This window comes from Pleurodeles waltl, chromosome 11, assembly GCF_031143425.1.
Source record: "Pleurodeles waltl isolate 20211129_DDA chromosome 11, aPleWal1.hap1.20221129, whole genome shotgun sequence".
In the NCBI taxonomy this organism is placed as follows: domain Eukaryota; kingdom Metazoa; phylum Chordata; class Amphibia; order Caudata; family Salamandridae; genus Pleurodeles; species Pleurodeles waltl.
In genome coordinates this window covers 992133601-992148682 of record NC_090450.1, presented here as the reverse complement: position 1 = coordinate 992148682, position 15082 = coordinate 992133601, and the positions used below count along the sequence as shown (strand labels likewise).

General features: G+C 54.2%; 1 protein-coding gene across 2 annotated transcripts in view; it reads left to right on the top strand.

Annotated features, from left to right (window-relative positions):
• ULK1 (unc-51 like autophagy activating kinase 1) overlaps nucleotides 1–15082 on the top strand; it is a 219300-nt gene that overhangs the window by 116676 nt on the left and 87542 nt on the right. For both annotated transcript variants that reach the window (XM_069215341.1, XM_069215340.1), the window contains exons 12-13: nucleotides 2838–2926; nucleotides 14593–14752. In XM_069215341.1, the coding sequence (XP_069071442.1) occupies nucleotides 2838–2926; nucleotides 14593–14752 (249 nt within the window). The remainder of the gene's footprint in view (nucleotides 1–2837; nucleotides 2927–14592; nucleotides 14753–15082) is intronic.

Sequence of the window (15082 nt, the reverse complement as noted above, 5' to 3'; positions counted from 1 at the left end):
CCCAGCAGTCTTTAAAAGGTGTGCCTGACATATAACTGACTCCTTCCAGCCCTAGCAGTCTTTGAGAGGTGTGCCTGACATGCATCTGTCTCCTTCCAGCCCCAGCAGTATTTAAAAGGTGTGCCTGACATACAACTGACTCATTTCAGCCCCAGCAGTCTTTAGAATGTGTGCCTGACCTACAACTTACTCCTTCCTGCCCTAGCAGTCTTTGAGAGGCATGTGTGACATGCAACTGACTCCTTCCAGCCCTATCTGCCTTTGAGAGGTGTGTCTGGCATGTGTCTGTCTCCTTCCAGTCTTAATGGCCTTTGAGAGGTTTGCCTGACTTGCGTCTGTCTCCTTCTAGTCTCCTTCAGGTGTGCCTGACATATAACTGACTCATTTCAGCCCCAGCATCCTTTAAAATGTGTGCCTGACATATAACTGACTCCTTCCAGCCCTAGCAGTCTTTGAGAGGCATGTGTGACATGCAACTGACTCCTTCCAGCCCTAGCGGCCTTTAAAAGGTGTTCCTGACATGTGACTGACTCCTTCCAGTCCTAGCAGTCTTTGAGAGGTGTTTCAGGCATGCAATGACTCCTTCCAGTCCTAGCAGTCTTTGAGAGGTGTGCCTGACTTATAACGGACTCCTCTCAAAGGCCGCTAAGGCTGGAAGGTGTACCTAATGTGTCTGACTCTTTCCAGCCCTAGCGGCCTTTGAGAGGTTGCCTTACATGTGACTCACTCCTTCCAGTCCTAGCAGCCTTTGAGAGGTATGCCTTACTTGTGACTGACTCCTTCCAGCCCTAGCAGCCTTTGAGAGGTGTGCCTGACATATACTTGACTCTTTCCAGCCCTAGCGGCCATTGAGAGGTTGCCTTACATGTGATTGACTCCTTCCAGCCCTATCTGCCTTTGAGAGGTGTGCCTGACATGCGTCAGTCTCCTTCCAGCCTCAGCATTCTTTAAAAGGTGTGCCTGACATATAACTGACTCCTTCCAGCCCTAGCAGTCTTTGAAAGGCATGTGTGACATGCAACTGACCCCTTCCAGCCCTAGCAGCCTTTAAAAGGTGTTCCTGACATGTGACTGACTCCTTCCAGTCCTAGCAGTCTTTGAGAGATGTGCCTGACATATAACAGACTCCTTCTAGCCCTAGCGGCCTTTGAGAGGTTGCCTTACATGTGACTGACTCTTTACAGCCCTAGCGGCCTTTGAGAGGTTGCCTTACATGTGACTGACTCCTTCCAGCCCTGACGGCCTTTGAGAGGTTGCCTTACATGTGTCTGTCTCTTTCCAGCCCTAGTGCCCTTTGAGAGGTTTGCCTGCTGTATAACTGACTCCTTCCAGCCCTATCAGCCTTTGAGAGGTGTGTGTGTGACATGTAAGTGACTCCTTCCAGCCCTAGTGCCCTTTGAGAGGTGTTCCTGACATGTGTCTGTCTCCTTCCAGCCCTAGCGACCTTTGAGAGGTGTTCCTGACATGTCTGTCTCCTTCCAGCCCTAGTGCCCTTTGAGAGGATTGCCCGGTGTATAACTGACTCCTTCCAGCCCTAGCAGCCTTTGAGAAGTGTGCCTGACATGTGTCTCCTTCCAGCCTTAGGGCCTGATTTGAGTTTGGTGGATGGGGTTACTCCATCACAAACGTGATGGATATCCCGTCCTCTGTATTACGATTCCATTATATTCTATGGAGGTCTGCACTGGCTGCCAGTGAACTCACCACCTCAGTGATGAAAGAGGTGCACTGTCTGTCACGGGGACATCACTGCCTCTTGTGCCTCCCAGTGACATCAAGCAAGTTTCCTCTTGTGCCTCACCGGAAAATCACACAAACTGCCCCTTGTGCCTCCCAGTGACAAGTGGCCTCACAGTATTTGCCCCATGTACCTCACACAGTGACAACAAGTGAGCTTTCCTTGTGGCTCACAGTGAAATCTTACCAGGTGCCTCCTGTGTCTCACAATGACAAACCAACAGCCGCTCTATGTCCATTGCAGTTACATCACAGTAGCTGCCCCTTGTGTCTCACAGTGACATCACCCTAGTTGGCCCTTTGCCTCACAGTGATATCACATGAGCTGGCCCTTGTGCCTCACAGTGACATCACTCGAGCTGGCCCTTTGACTCACAGTGACATCATGTGAGCTGGCCCCTGTGCCACATACTGACATCACACTAGCTGGCCCTTTGCCTCACAGTGACATCATGTGAGCTGGCCCCTGTGCCTCACAGTGACATCATGTGAGCTGGCCATTTGCCTCACAGTGACATCATGTGAGCTGGCCCCTGTGCCACCTACTGACATCGCACAATCTGGCCCTTTGCCTCACAGTGACATCATGTGAGCTGGCCCTTGTGCCTCACAGTGACATCATGTGAGCTGGCCCTTTGCCTCACAGTGATGTCACTTGAGCTGCACCCTTGGGCCATGCCCGATGTGCCAGCCACTGACACTGTGGACAAGCACCACTGAGCTTTTCCTTTGTACATAGTGAGCAGAAATCATCTCCCGTCCGGATGGGGGAAAGCAGTGTTAAAATCCAGTGTTGGTTCACAGTGTGTGGGGACCCCCAAGACTTTTACAAGCAGGGAACTTGCAGCACTTCCTTTCTCCTGGCTCCTCAAGGTTCTCAGAACTCAGTGGCAAATGTTTGCCCTGTCTGATTATCAGTGCAGATCCTGAGATGTACCACTTCTTCTTGTGAACAATGAGGCCTGTGGGAGTGGGTGACTCAAGGCTTGACATCTAAGCCAGTGACTTCGCGTCCTCTCTTTGCCTTCTTGGTTTTGTATTGTTGTGCTTTTTAGCTGGTCACTTGTTAAGATCCTGACATCCTCTTTCTCTGTCCGCAGCCGCTCCTGTGCCTATGCCCTCCTATCCCAGCTCAGGTTCCGGCAGCTCCTGCAGCAGCTCGTCCACGTCCCACCTGGCCTCCCCACCAGTAAGTACCCGCAGTGGCATCTCAATGTGCTTCCTTCTCAGTAGGAGAAGTCGCTTGTTCTCCAGTTTGTCTGCAGTTTGTATGTCATGTTTGGTGTGTGTTTGTATTGCACTTTTTGTCACCACTATGGCATCATAGTACTTTCTTCATCAGGGCACTCTTTTGTGTAGTTCTGAGAATTCTCTCGATCAGTTGTCTATGTGGTTTGGCTGCGAGTAGTTATTAGAGTGGTTTTAAGTGTTTAATTTAGTAATGGTTTGTATTCATTAATATGAAAGCACAGTAACTTTGATCTAGACCATTCTAGGTCTTTGTAGTATCTCTTTGTGTATGGCTGTTTGGTATTTGGACTTTGTTCTGCATTCTTGGTGCCAACCGACATTACGCAGCCTGCAATACACCACGTAAATAAACAGTACTACAGATGTAAGTGATGAAATGCCACAGTAGGGTAGCAGCAGGGTATGGGAGGTCCCCATAAAGAAAGAAGCAGGTGTCAGGGGGCACCCCTCCGTAACAAGGGGAAAAAAGGCAGACCAGAAAAAGCCAAATTCACATCCAGGTCACGCCCCCCCAAAAAAATACGACCCAACTCTTCCACAGCAACCGTTGTCCGTGTTGCCTTGCCCAATTCCCATCCCGTTGTGCGTGTTGCCTTGCCCCCACCACCCTCCCGTTGTGCGTGTTGCCTTGTCCCCACCCCCCTCCCATTGTGCGTGTTGCCCTGCCCCGCTCTCCCTCCTGTTGTGCGTGTTGCCTTGCCCCCACTCTCCCTCTTGTTGTGCGTTGCCTTGCCCCACCCTCCCTCCGTGCGAGTTGCCTTGACCCACCCTCCCTCCCGTTGTGCGTGTTGCCTTGAAATTGTGTGTGTTGCCTTGCTTCTTCCTCTCTCCCGTTGTGCGTGTTGCTTTGTCCCCACCCTCCCTCCCATTGTGCATTCTGCTTTGCCGCCACCCTCCCTACCATTGTGCGTGTTGCCTTGCCCCACCCTCCCTCCCATAGTGCATGTTGTCTTGCCCCCACCCTCCCTCCCGTTGTGCGTGTTGCCTTGCAAACACCCTCCCTCCCTTTGTGCGTGTTGCCTTGCCCCCACCCTCCCTCCCTTTGTGCGTGTTGCCTTGCCCCCACCCTCCCTCCCTTTGTGCGTTACCTTGCCCCCACCCTCCCTCCCTTTGTGCGTGTTGCCTTTCCCCACCCTCCCTCCTGTTGTGCGTGTTACCTTGCCCCACCCTCCCTCCCGTTCTCTGTGTTTTGCCTTGCCACCCCCCTCCTTCCCATTCTCTGTGTTTTGCCTTGCCCCCACCCTCCCTTCCATTGTGCAAGTTGCCTTGCCCCCACCCTCCCTTCCATAGTGCGTATTGCATTGCCCCCACTCTCCCTCCTGTTGGACGTGTTGCCTTGCCCCAACCCTCCTTCCCGTTCTCTGTGTTTTGCCTTGCCCCCACCCTCCCTCCATGCACGATGCCTTGCCCCCACCCTCCACCTCAGTGTGCAAGTTTGATTGCCTCACCCTCCCTCCTGTTGGCCATGTTGCCTTGCCTCCACCCTCCCGTTGTCTGTGTTGACTTGCCCCATCCACTCTCCTGTTGGCTGTACTGCTTTCCTAATTTGTCCGTGTTGCCTTTGTCCCACCCTCTCTCCCTTTTTCCGTGTCGCCTTGCTCCCACTCTCCCTCCCTTTTTCCGTGTCGCCTTGCACCTACCATCCCTCCCTTTTTCCGTGTTGCCTTGCTCCCACCCTCCCTCCCCTTTTTCATGTTGCCTTGCACCCACCCTCCCTCCCCTTTTTCATGTTGCCTTGCACCCACCCTCCCTCCCCTTTTTCATGTTGCCTTGCTCCCAACCTCCCTCCTTTTTTCCATGTTGCCTTGCTCCCACCCTCCCTCCTTTTTTCCATGTTGCCTTGCTCCCACCCTCCCTCCTTTTTTCCATGTTGCCTTGCTCCCACCCTCCCTCCCTTTTCTATGTTGCTTTTCTCCCACCCTCTTTTCATGTTGCCTTGCTCCCACTCTCCCTCCCTTCTACCATGTTGCCTTGCTAATTTGTCCCTGTTGCCTTGCTTGCCACCCTCCCTCCCATTGTGAGAGTTGCCTTGCCCTACCCTCCCTCCCATTGTGCGAGTTGTCTTGCCCCACCCTCCCTCCTATTGGCTGTGTTGTCTTGCCCCACCCTTCCTCTTGTTGGCCGTGTTGCCGTGCCCCCAGCCTCCTTCCCGTTATCTGAGTTGCCTTGCCCCCAGCCTCCTTCCCATTATCTGAGTTGCCTTGCTCCCACCCACCCTCCTGTTGGCCATGCTGCTTTGCTAATTTTTCTGTGTTGCCTTGTTACCTCCTGTTCTCCTCATTGTCAGTGTTGCCTTGCACCCATCCTCCCTCCCATTTTCCGTGTTGCCTTGCAAGTTGTCGTGTTGCCTTCCTATTGTCCTTCCCTCCCTTTTTCTGTTTTGCCTTGCTCCCACTCTCCCTCCCTTTTTCCGTGTTGCCTTGCTCCCTCCATTTTTCCATGTTGCCTTGCTCCCTCCCTCCCTTTTCTGTGTTGCCTTGCTCCCACCCTCCCTCCATTTTTCTGTGTTGCCTTTCTCCCACCCTCTCTCCCTTTTTCCGTGTTGCCTTGCTCCCACTGTCCCTCCCTTTTTCCATGTTGCCTTGCACCCACCCTCCCTCCCGTTTTCCATGTTGCCTTGCACCCACCCTCCCTCCCCTTTTTCATGTTGCCTTGCACCCACCCTCCCTCCCCTTTTTCATGTTGCCTTGCACCCACCCTCCCTCCCCTTTTCCATGTTGCCTTGCACCCACCCTCCCGTTTTCCATGTTGCCTTGCACCCATCCTCCCTCCCGTTTCCATGTTGCCTTGCAAGTTGTCGTGTTGCCTTCCTATTGTCCTTCCCTCCCTTTTTCTGTGTTGCCTTGCTCCCACCCTCCCTCCCTTTTTCCGTGTTGCCTTGCTCCCTGCATTTTTCCATGTTGCCTTGCTCCCTCCCTCCATTTTTCCATGTTGCCTTGCTCCCTCCCTCCCTTTTCCGTGTTGCCTTGCTCCCTCCCTTTTTCAGTGTTGCCTTGCTCCCACCCTCCCTCCATTTTTCTGTGTTGCCTTTCTCCCACCCTCTCTCCCTTTTTCCGTGTTGCCTTGCTCCCACTGTCCCTCCTTTTTTCCATGTCGCCTTACACCCACCCTCCCTCCCGTTTTACATGTTGCCTTGCTCCCACCCTCCCTCCTGTTTTCCATGTTGCCTTGCTCCCACCCTCCCGTTTTCCATGTTGCCTTGCACCAACCTCCTTCCCTTTTTCTATGTTGCATTGCTCCCTCCCTCCCTTTTTCCATATTGCCTTGCTCCCTCCCTCCCTCTCTTTTTCCATGTTGCCTTGCTCCCTCCCTCCCGCCCTTTTTCCATGTTGCCTTGCTGCAACCCTCCCTCCCTTTTCCCATTTTGCCCTGCTCCCACCCTCCCTCCCTTTTCCCATGTTGCCCTGGTCCCACCCTCCCTCCCTCCCTTTTCCCATGTTGCCCTGGTCCCACCCTCCCTCCCTTTTCCCATGTTGCCCTGCTCCCTCCCTCCCTCCATTTTTCCGTGTTGCCTTGCTCCTTCCCTCCCTCCCTTTTTCCGTGTTGCCTTGCTCCCTCCCTCCCTTTTTCCGTGTTGCCTTGCTCCCTCCCTCCCTTTTTCCATGTTGCCTTGCTCCTTCCCTCCCGCCCTTTTTCCATGTTGCCTTGCTCCCTCCCGCCCTTTTTCCATGTTGCCTTGCTGCCACCCTCCCTCCCTTTTCCCATGTTGCCCTGCTCCCACCCTCCCTCCCTTTTCCCATTTTGCCCTGGTCCCACCCTCCCTCCCTTTTTCCATGTTGCTGTGCTCCCACCCTCTCTCCCGTTGTCCTTGGTTGGCCGTGTGCAATGCTGGACTTACTACAAAAGAGTAAGATAATATAAACGTGCTGTTTGTGAATACCATGAAGTAGTTAACTTACTCAAAAGTGTAAACTTAATCAAAAGTGTAAACTTAATCAAAAGTGTAAGTTACTTTTGTAAATCAGGCCCATAGTATTCTGAATTCCTTCTGTGTCTCCTTTTCCATGTTGCCTTGCACCCACCCTCCCGTTTTCCATGTTGCCTTGCACCCACCCTCCCTCCCGTTTCCATGTTGCCTTGCAAGTTGTCGTGTTGCCTTCCTATTGTCCTTCCCTCCCTTTTTCTGTGTTGCCTTGCTCCCACCCTCCCTCCCTTTTTCCGTGTTGCCTTGCTCCCTGCATTTTTCCATGTTGCCTTGCTCCCTCCCTCCATTTTTCCATGTTGCCTTGCTCCCTCCCTCCCTTTTCCGTGTTGCCTTGTTCCCTCCCTTTTTCAGTGTTGCCTTGCTCCCACCCTCCCTCCATTTTTCTGTGTTGCCTTTCTCCCACCCTCTCTCCCTTTTTCTGTGTTGCCTTGCTCCCACTGTCCCTCCTTTTTTCCATGTCGCCTTACACCCACCCTCCCTCCCGTTTTCCATGTTGCCTTGCTCCCACCCTCCCTCCTGTTTTCCATGTTGCCTTGCACCCACCCTCCCGTTTCCCATGTTGCCTTGCACCAACCTCCTTCCCTTTTTCTATGTTGCATTGCTCCCTCCCTCCCTTTTTCCATATTGCCTTGCTCCCTCCCTCTCTTTTTCCATGTTGCCTTGCTGCCACCCTCCCTCCCTTTTCCCATTTTGCCTTGCTGCCACCCTCCCTCCCTTTTCCCATTTTGCCCTGCTCCCACCCTCCCTCCCTTTTCCCATGTTGCCCTGGTCCCACCCTCCCTCCCTTTTCCCATGTTGCCCTGCTCCCTCCCTCCCTCCCTTTTTCCGTGTTGCCTTGCTCCCTCCATCCCTCCCTTTTTCCGTGTTGCCTTGCTCCCTCCCTCCCTTTTTCCGTGTTGCCTTGCTCCCTCCCTCCCTTTTTCCATGTTGCCTTGCTCCTTCCCTCCCGCCCTTTTTCCATGTTGCCTTGCTCCCTCCCGCCCTTTTTCCATGTTGCCTTGCTGCCACCCTCCCTCCCTTTTCCCATGTTGCCCTGCTCCCACCCTCCCTCCCTTTTCCCATGTTGCCCTGCTCCCACCCTCCCTCCCTTTTCCCATGTTGCCCTGGTCCCACCCTCCCTCCCTTTTTCCATGTTGCTGTGCTCCCACCCTCCCTCCCGTTGTCCTTGGTTGGCCGTGTGCAATGCTGGACTTACTACAAAAGAGTAAGATAATATAAACGTGCTGTTTGTGAATACCATGAAGTAGTTAACTTACTCAAAAGTGTAAACTTAATCAAAAGTGTAAACTTAATCAAAAGTGTAAGTTACTTTTGTAAATCAGGCCCATAGTATTCTGAATTCCTTCTGTGTCTCCTGCCCGCTTTCCTGAATTGGCCTCTTTATAGTTTGGGACCTTGTGAGCATTAAAAAAACAACTCAAGGTATTTTGCTGTTAATGCTTTGGGGCAGTGGGTGTTCGCCTAGAGTGATATGTGCCAGTGCAGTCGCCTAGCTGCCATATGGCCCCCATGTCATCTGTGACTCATTCATCCTCTCTGGGCTTATTAGCCACGGCCATGATGCACTCTGGGATTTGTAGTTTCACTTTTCACATTATGAGTATGGGCTAAAAAAATCCAGGGCTGCATGATGCTGGTAGCAGGAAAAGCCGGATTGGCTAAAGGTGGCTCAGGTGGCATTGGAGCACTTGGCAGCAGGGATTGGGGGACCTCCTTGTGACTTTAGGCTTCACTATCAGTGGAGCCTTTGGACCTGGGCTAGTGGGCATCTGTGGGGGTGTCACAGGAACAGCTCTCCTTGTGATCCTAAACTTCAGTGGAGGGAGCAGTGTGCCTGGGTGAGGGGGGAAGGGAGACTACTTAACACATTTGTGCCCTCATGCATCATTGGAGTAGTGTGTCCTTGGAGGGACAAGGGGGGGGGGTTAGAAGTCCTTGTGACTTCAGGGTTCACTGGGAGAGAAGTAGGTCCTTGTGGTGGAAGGGTGATGGAGGGGAGATGCCAAGAAAGGTCTGTGAACACATCTGCTGGGAGCCCCAAACATGACTGGGCAGATGGCCCTGGAAGGGGAGAGTGACCTCAAGCTGGTTGCTTCAGACACCCCTCTGGCACTTAGAGCACTCTGACGTGGCGTGTGGCGCTATTTCAGGTGCATGATTAGCCCTGAGACTCTGGCTGTGAATAGACCGCATTCCTACAGCCTACTGGACTGGAAGTGAATTTTCCAGAGGGTGGGGTCAGGGAGCATCGGAAAGTGTGTATGGAATGCAGGCTGCTTTCTTTCTTTCTGAGTTGACTTTCAAGCCTTTGTCCTTCCGGCCTCTGGTCCCTTTCTGAATCACGGTGTTGGCCACGCACAGGCATGACTTGGGCACTAAGGACAGTCACATACGAGCCATAGCCTCCATTCTGAGCAATCTTTGTGAGGACTGCGCTATCCCTACATGAGGATGCAGTTGAAACGAACCAAGCTTGGACATGTGCAGCGTGGGGTTAAGGAGCATGCATAGTATGCAGTTGCCCTCCAGAGGACTGGCTCTGCTTTGGGGGGCTAGTGCCGCATAGCACTTCGGCCTTCGCATGGCTGGGTTTGGGCCAGGTGCTGTGCAGTGGTCTAATACCGCACAGAGGTTCAGCTGCCGCATGGGTTACTTGGGCCAGGTGCCTCCTAGTGGTCCATTGCTGCAGCATGGGTTACTTGGGCCAGGTACCTCCTAGTGGTCCAGTGCTGCCGCATGGGTTACCGGGTGCCACCTAGTGCTCCATTGCTGCCGCATGGGGTACTTGGGCCAGGTACCTCCTAGTGGTCCATTGCTGCCGCATGGGGTACTTGGGCCAGGTACCTCCTAGTGGTCCAGTGCTGCCGCATGGGTTACTTGGGCCAGATGCCTCCTAGTGGTCCAGTGCTGCCGCATGGGGTACTTGGGCCAGATGCCTCCTAGTGGTCCAGTGCTGCCGCATGGGTTACTTGGGTCAGGTGCCACCTAGTGGTCCATTGCTGCCGCATGGGGTACTTGGGCCAGGTACCTCCTAGTGGTCCAGTGCTGCCGCATGGGTTACTTGGGCCAGGTGCCACCTGTGCTCCAGTGCTGCTGCATGGGGTACTTGGGCCAGGTGCCTCCTAGTGGTCCAGTGCTGCTGCATGGGTTACTTGGGCCAGGTGCCTCCTAGTGGTCCAGTGCTGCTGCATGGGTTACTTGGGCCAGGTGCCTCCTAGTGGTCCAGTGCTGCGGCATGGGTTACTTGGGCCAAGTACCTCCTAGTGGTCCAGTGCTGCTGCATGGGGTACTTGGGCCAGGTGCCACCTTGTGGTCCAGTGCTGCCGCATGGGTTACTTGGGCCAGGTGCCTCCTAGTGGTCCAGTGCTGCCGCATGGGTTACTTGGGTCAGGTGCCTCCTAGTGGTCCAGTGCTGCCGCATGGGTTACTTGGGTCAGGTGCCACCTAGTGGTCCATTGCTGCTGCATGGGGTACTTGGGCCAGGTGCCACCTAGTGGTCCAGTGCTGCCACATGGGTTACTTGGGCCAGGTGCCACCTAGAGGTCCATTGCTGCTGCATGGGTTACTTGGGCCAGGTGCCACCTAGTGCTCCAGTGCTGCCGCATGGGTTACTTGGGTCCGGTGCCTCCTAGTGGTCCAGTGCTGCTGCATGGGTTACTTGGGCCAGGTGCCTCCTAGTGGTCCATTGCTGCTGCATGGGTTGCTTGGGCCAGGTACCTCCTAGTGGTCCAGTGCTGCTGCATGGGGTACTTGGGCCAGGTACCTCCTAGTGGTCCATTGCTGCCGCATGGGTTACTTGGGCCAGGTGCCTCCTAGTGGTCCATTGCTGCCGCATGGGGTACTTGGGCCAGGTGCCTCCTAGTGGTCCAGTGCTGCTGCATGGGTCCAAACTGGAATGGCATGGTGAGCAAACAAAAACTGATGGATTAAACCCAGATCCGTGACTGGGGGTGAATGTTTGATTTGTTCTGCATTCCGTCCATCTACTGTTGTTTTTGCGTTTGTCGCCCCAAGTGGGAAGGGTATGCCCAGACGTGGGTCCCGTGCTCACTATGCCACCAGATTTAAGCTAGCCTGGCTGAAGAGGGGTGAAACCCTGAAACCGGTCCCAGGATGCTTGTTTCCGGTCCAGGGAGGACCTGGTCTGGCAGTTCGGGCTGGACTGTTCCCATAGGGAACAGGGTCAAGACTGATTTGCATATCGCTGGGTCCAAACTGGAATGGCATGGTGAGCAAAAAAAACTGATGGATTAAACCCAGATCTGTGACTGGGGTGAATGTTTGATTTGTTTTGCATTCCGTCCATCTACTGTTCTTTTTGCGCATGGAGTACTTGGGCCAGATGCCACCTAGTGGTCCATGGCTGCCACACAGGTTACTTGGGTCAAGTGCCACCTTGTGGTCCAGTGCTGCCGCATGGGTTGCTTGGGCCAAGTACTTCCTAGAGGTCCATTGCTGTTGCATAAGTTACTTGGGCCAGGTGCCACCTAGTGCTCCAGTGCTGCTGCATGGGTTACTTGAGTCAAGTACCTCCTAGTGGTCCAGTGCTGCCACATGGGTTACTTGGGCCAGGTGCCACCTTGTAGTCCAGTGCATATGCATGGTTTACTTAGGTCAAGTAACACCTGGTTTTGGAGTTTCAGCTGTTTCATGGTTTCTTGAGCCAGATACCACCTAGAGTTTCTTGAGCTGGGTACCACCTGGTGGTCCATCGCTGCCACGGGGAGTGCTTGGGACAGATGCCATTCAGTGGTGTAATGTCATAGAGTTTAAGGTGCTGCATGGGTTCTTGAGCCCGGTACCACCTGGTGGTCCAGCGCTGCCACGGGGAGTGCTTGGGACAGATGCCGTTCAGTGGTGTAATGTCATAGAGTTTAAGGTGCTGCATGGGTTCTTGAGCCGGGTACCACCGGGTGGTCCAGCGCTGCCACGGGGAGTGCTTGGGACAGATGCCGTTCAGTGGTGTAATGTCATAGAGTTTAAGGTGCTGCATGGGTTCTTGAGCCCGGTACCACCTGATGGTCCAGCGCTGCCACGGGGAGTCCTTGGGACAGATGCCGTTCAGCGGTGTAATGTCATAGAGTTTAAGGTGCTGCATGGGTTCTTGAGCCCGGTACCACCTGATGGTCCAGCGCTGCCACGGGGAGTGCTTGGGACAGATGCCGTTCAGTGGTGTGATGTCATAGAGTTTAAGGTGCTGCATTGGTTCTTGAGTCCGGTACCACCTGGTGGTCCAGCGCTGCCACATAGAGTGCTTGGGCCAGATGGTGTTCAGTGGTGTAATGCCATAGGGTATGAGCTGCTGCATGGATTCTTGAGCCAGATATCACCTAGTGGCCCATCACTGCCACGTGGAGTGCTTGGACCAGATGCTGTGCAGCAGTGTAATGTGATACAGAGTTTCAGCTGCGGCATGGGGTCTTGAGCAAGGTACCACCGAGGGGTTCTTGAGCTAGGTACCACCGAGGGGGTCTTGAGGCAGGTACCACTGAAGGGGTCTTGAGGCAGGTACCACCGAGGGGTTCTTGAGCTAGGTACCACTGAGGGGGTCTTGAGGCAGGTACCACCGAGGGGGTCTTGAGGCAGGTACCACCGAGGGGGTCTTGAGGCAGGTACCACCGAGGGGGTCTTGAGGCAGGTACCACCGAGGGGTTCTTGAGGCAGGTACCACCGAGGGGGTCTTGAGGCAGGTTCCACCGAGGGGTTCTTGAGGCAGGTTCCACCGAGGGGTTCTTGAGCTAGGTACCACCTAATGAGTTCTTGAGGCAGGTACCTGCTAGGGGTTCTTGATCCAGGATCCACCTGCTGGGTTTGTGAGCCAGGTACCACCTAAGAGTTCTTGAGCCGGATACCACCTGGTGGTCCAGCGCTGCCACGTGGAGTGCTTGGGCCAGATGCTGTGTAGCGTTGTAATGTCATACAGAGTTTCAGCTGCGGCATGGGATCTTGAGGCAGGTACCACCGAGGGGTTCTTGAGGCAGGTACCACCGAGGGGTTCTTGAGGCAGGTACCACCGAGGGGGTCTTGAGGCAGGTACCATCGAGGGGGTCTTGAGGTAGGTACCACCGAGGGGTTCTTGAGCTAGGTAGCACCTAGTGGGTTTTTGAGCCCGGTACCTCCTAGGGGTTCTTGAGCTAGGTCCCAGCTGATGGGTCCTTGAGCCAGGTACCTCCTAGTGGGTTGTTGAGCCAGGTACCTCCTAGGGGTTCTTGAGCCCGGTTCCACCTGGTGGTCCAGCGCTGCCACGGGGAGTGCTTGGGCCAGATGCCGTTCAGCAGTGTAATGTCATAGAGTTTAAGGTGCTGCATGGGTTCTTGAGCCAGGTACCACCTGGTGGTCGTTCAGCGGTGTAATGTCATAGAGTTTAAGGTGCTGCATGGGTTCTTGAGCCGGGTACCACCTGGTGGTCCAGCGCTGCCACGTGGATTGCTTGGGCCAGATGCTGTGTAGTATTGTAATGTCATACAGAGTTTCAGCTGCAGCATGGGGTCTTGAGGCAGGTACCACCTAGGGTTTCTTGAGCTAGGTAGCACCTAGTGGGTTTTTGAGCCCGGTACCTCCTAGGGGTTCTTGAGCTAGGTGCCAGCTGATGGGTCCTTGAGCCAGGTACCTCCTAGTGGGTTGTTGAGCCAGGTACCTCCTAGGGGTTCTTGAGCCGGATACCACGTGGTGGCCCAGCGCTGCCACGTGGATTGCTTGGGCCAGATGCTGTGTAGCGTTGTAATGTCATACTGAGTTTCAGCTGCAGCATGGGGTCTTGAGGCAGGTACAACCTAGGGTTTCTTGAGCTAGGTCCCAGCTGGTGGGTTCTTGAGCCAGGTACCAGATGGTGGGCCCTTGAGCAGGGTCCCAGTTTGTGGTCCATCACTGCCACATGGAGTGCCCAGGCGAGATGCTGCTCAGTGATGTAACGTCACAGAGGTTTGACTGCGGAAGGGGTGCTTGGGCACGTGCTGCACAGGGTTCCAGTGTCCCGAGACGTTTTGGGCCCGCTGCTTGCTGAGGCTGTTCTGGGTTACATTGGAACCAGCAGTCCCTCATGGGGCTCGGTGCCACGCAGAACCTCTGTTGGCACAAATGGTTGGGTGCTAGGTACGGCCTGCCACCACGTAGTGGGAAGTCTCCACCTTATCCAGGAGCTACTTTTGGGTGATCTTGGTGCTTATGGGGATGTAGTCGCAAGCCAAGGAGCAGGATCATTATTTTTACGCTATTTATTCCATGTATTATTTACTTCTGACGTGTTTCTATTTTGTGGGCTTTTCTCACAGGCAACTCAACCTAGTTCCATAAAGCAGCGCCCCAGCTCTTGTCTGTGTTGGTTGGTTGGTTGGTTCTTTGGTTGGTTGTTTGTGTGGTTGGTTGGTTCTTTGGTTGGTTGTGTGGTTGGTTGTTTGGTTGGTTGGTTGTTTGGTTGTTTGTTTGTTTGGTTGGTTGGTTGGTTAATTGGTTGGTTGGTTGGTTAATTGGTTGGTTGGTTGGTTAATTGGTTGGTTGGTTGGTTAATTGGTTGGTTGGTTGGTTGTGTGGTTGGTTGGTTGGTTGGTTGTGTGGTTGGTTGGTTGGTTGGTTGTGTGGTTGGTTGGTTGGTTGGTTGGTTGGTTGGTTGTTTGTTTGGTTGGTTGGTTGGTCGGTCGGAAGTCTCTCAAGCCCTCGCCTTTCTCTCCCCGTTTCTCCAGTCTCTGGGGGACCTGCAGCCCCTGCAGGAGAAGACCCTGACCTCCCCCCTGCAGGACTCGCCAGGCTTCCTCCAGGGCTCCAAGGACTCGGCCGGAAGCAGCGGCAAGGACTCTTCCTGTGACACGGATGACTTCGTCATGGTCCCGGCGCAGTTCCCAAGTAAGACCTCAGTTAAACCCAGGGGAGTCAGTGTCGGTGTAAGTGACGCAAGACGAGTGGTGGAAGTCCTCTCCATCCTCGGGGGTGGGGGCTCTCCACCGACCCCTCTGAAGAGGGTCCATGTTGTTGACATGTGTTGGAAGTTGCTGGGAGATGGTGGGTGTTTGCTGGGAGCTGCTGGTGACGCCCACAACACATCACTGGCCGCCTTAGAATGGGTAAGGCTTACGGTGAGGGTTGGTGGATCAATGGCGCCCTCTTGTGGACACTTGGAAAACCACAGCTCATTGCTGTACACAATAGTTATGAGCCAGAGAGGTTCACCGCTGA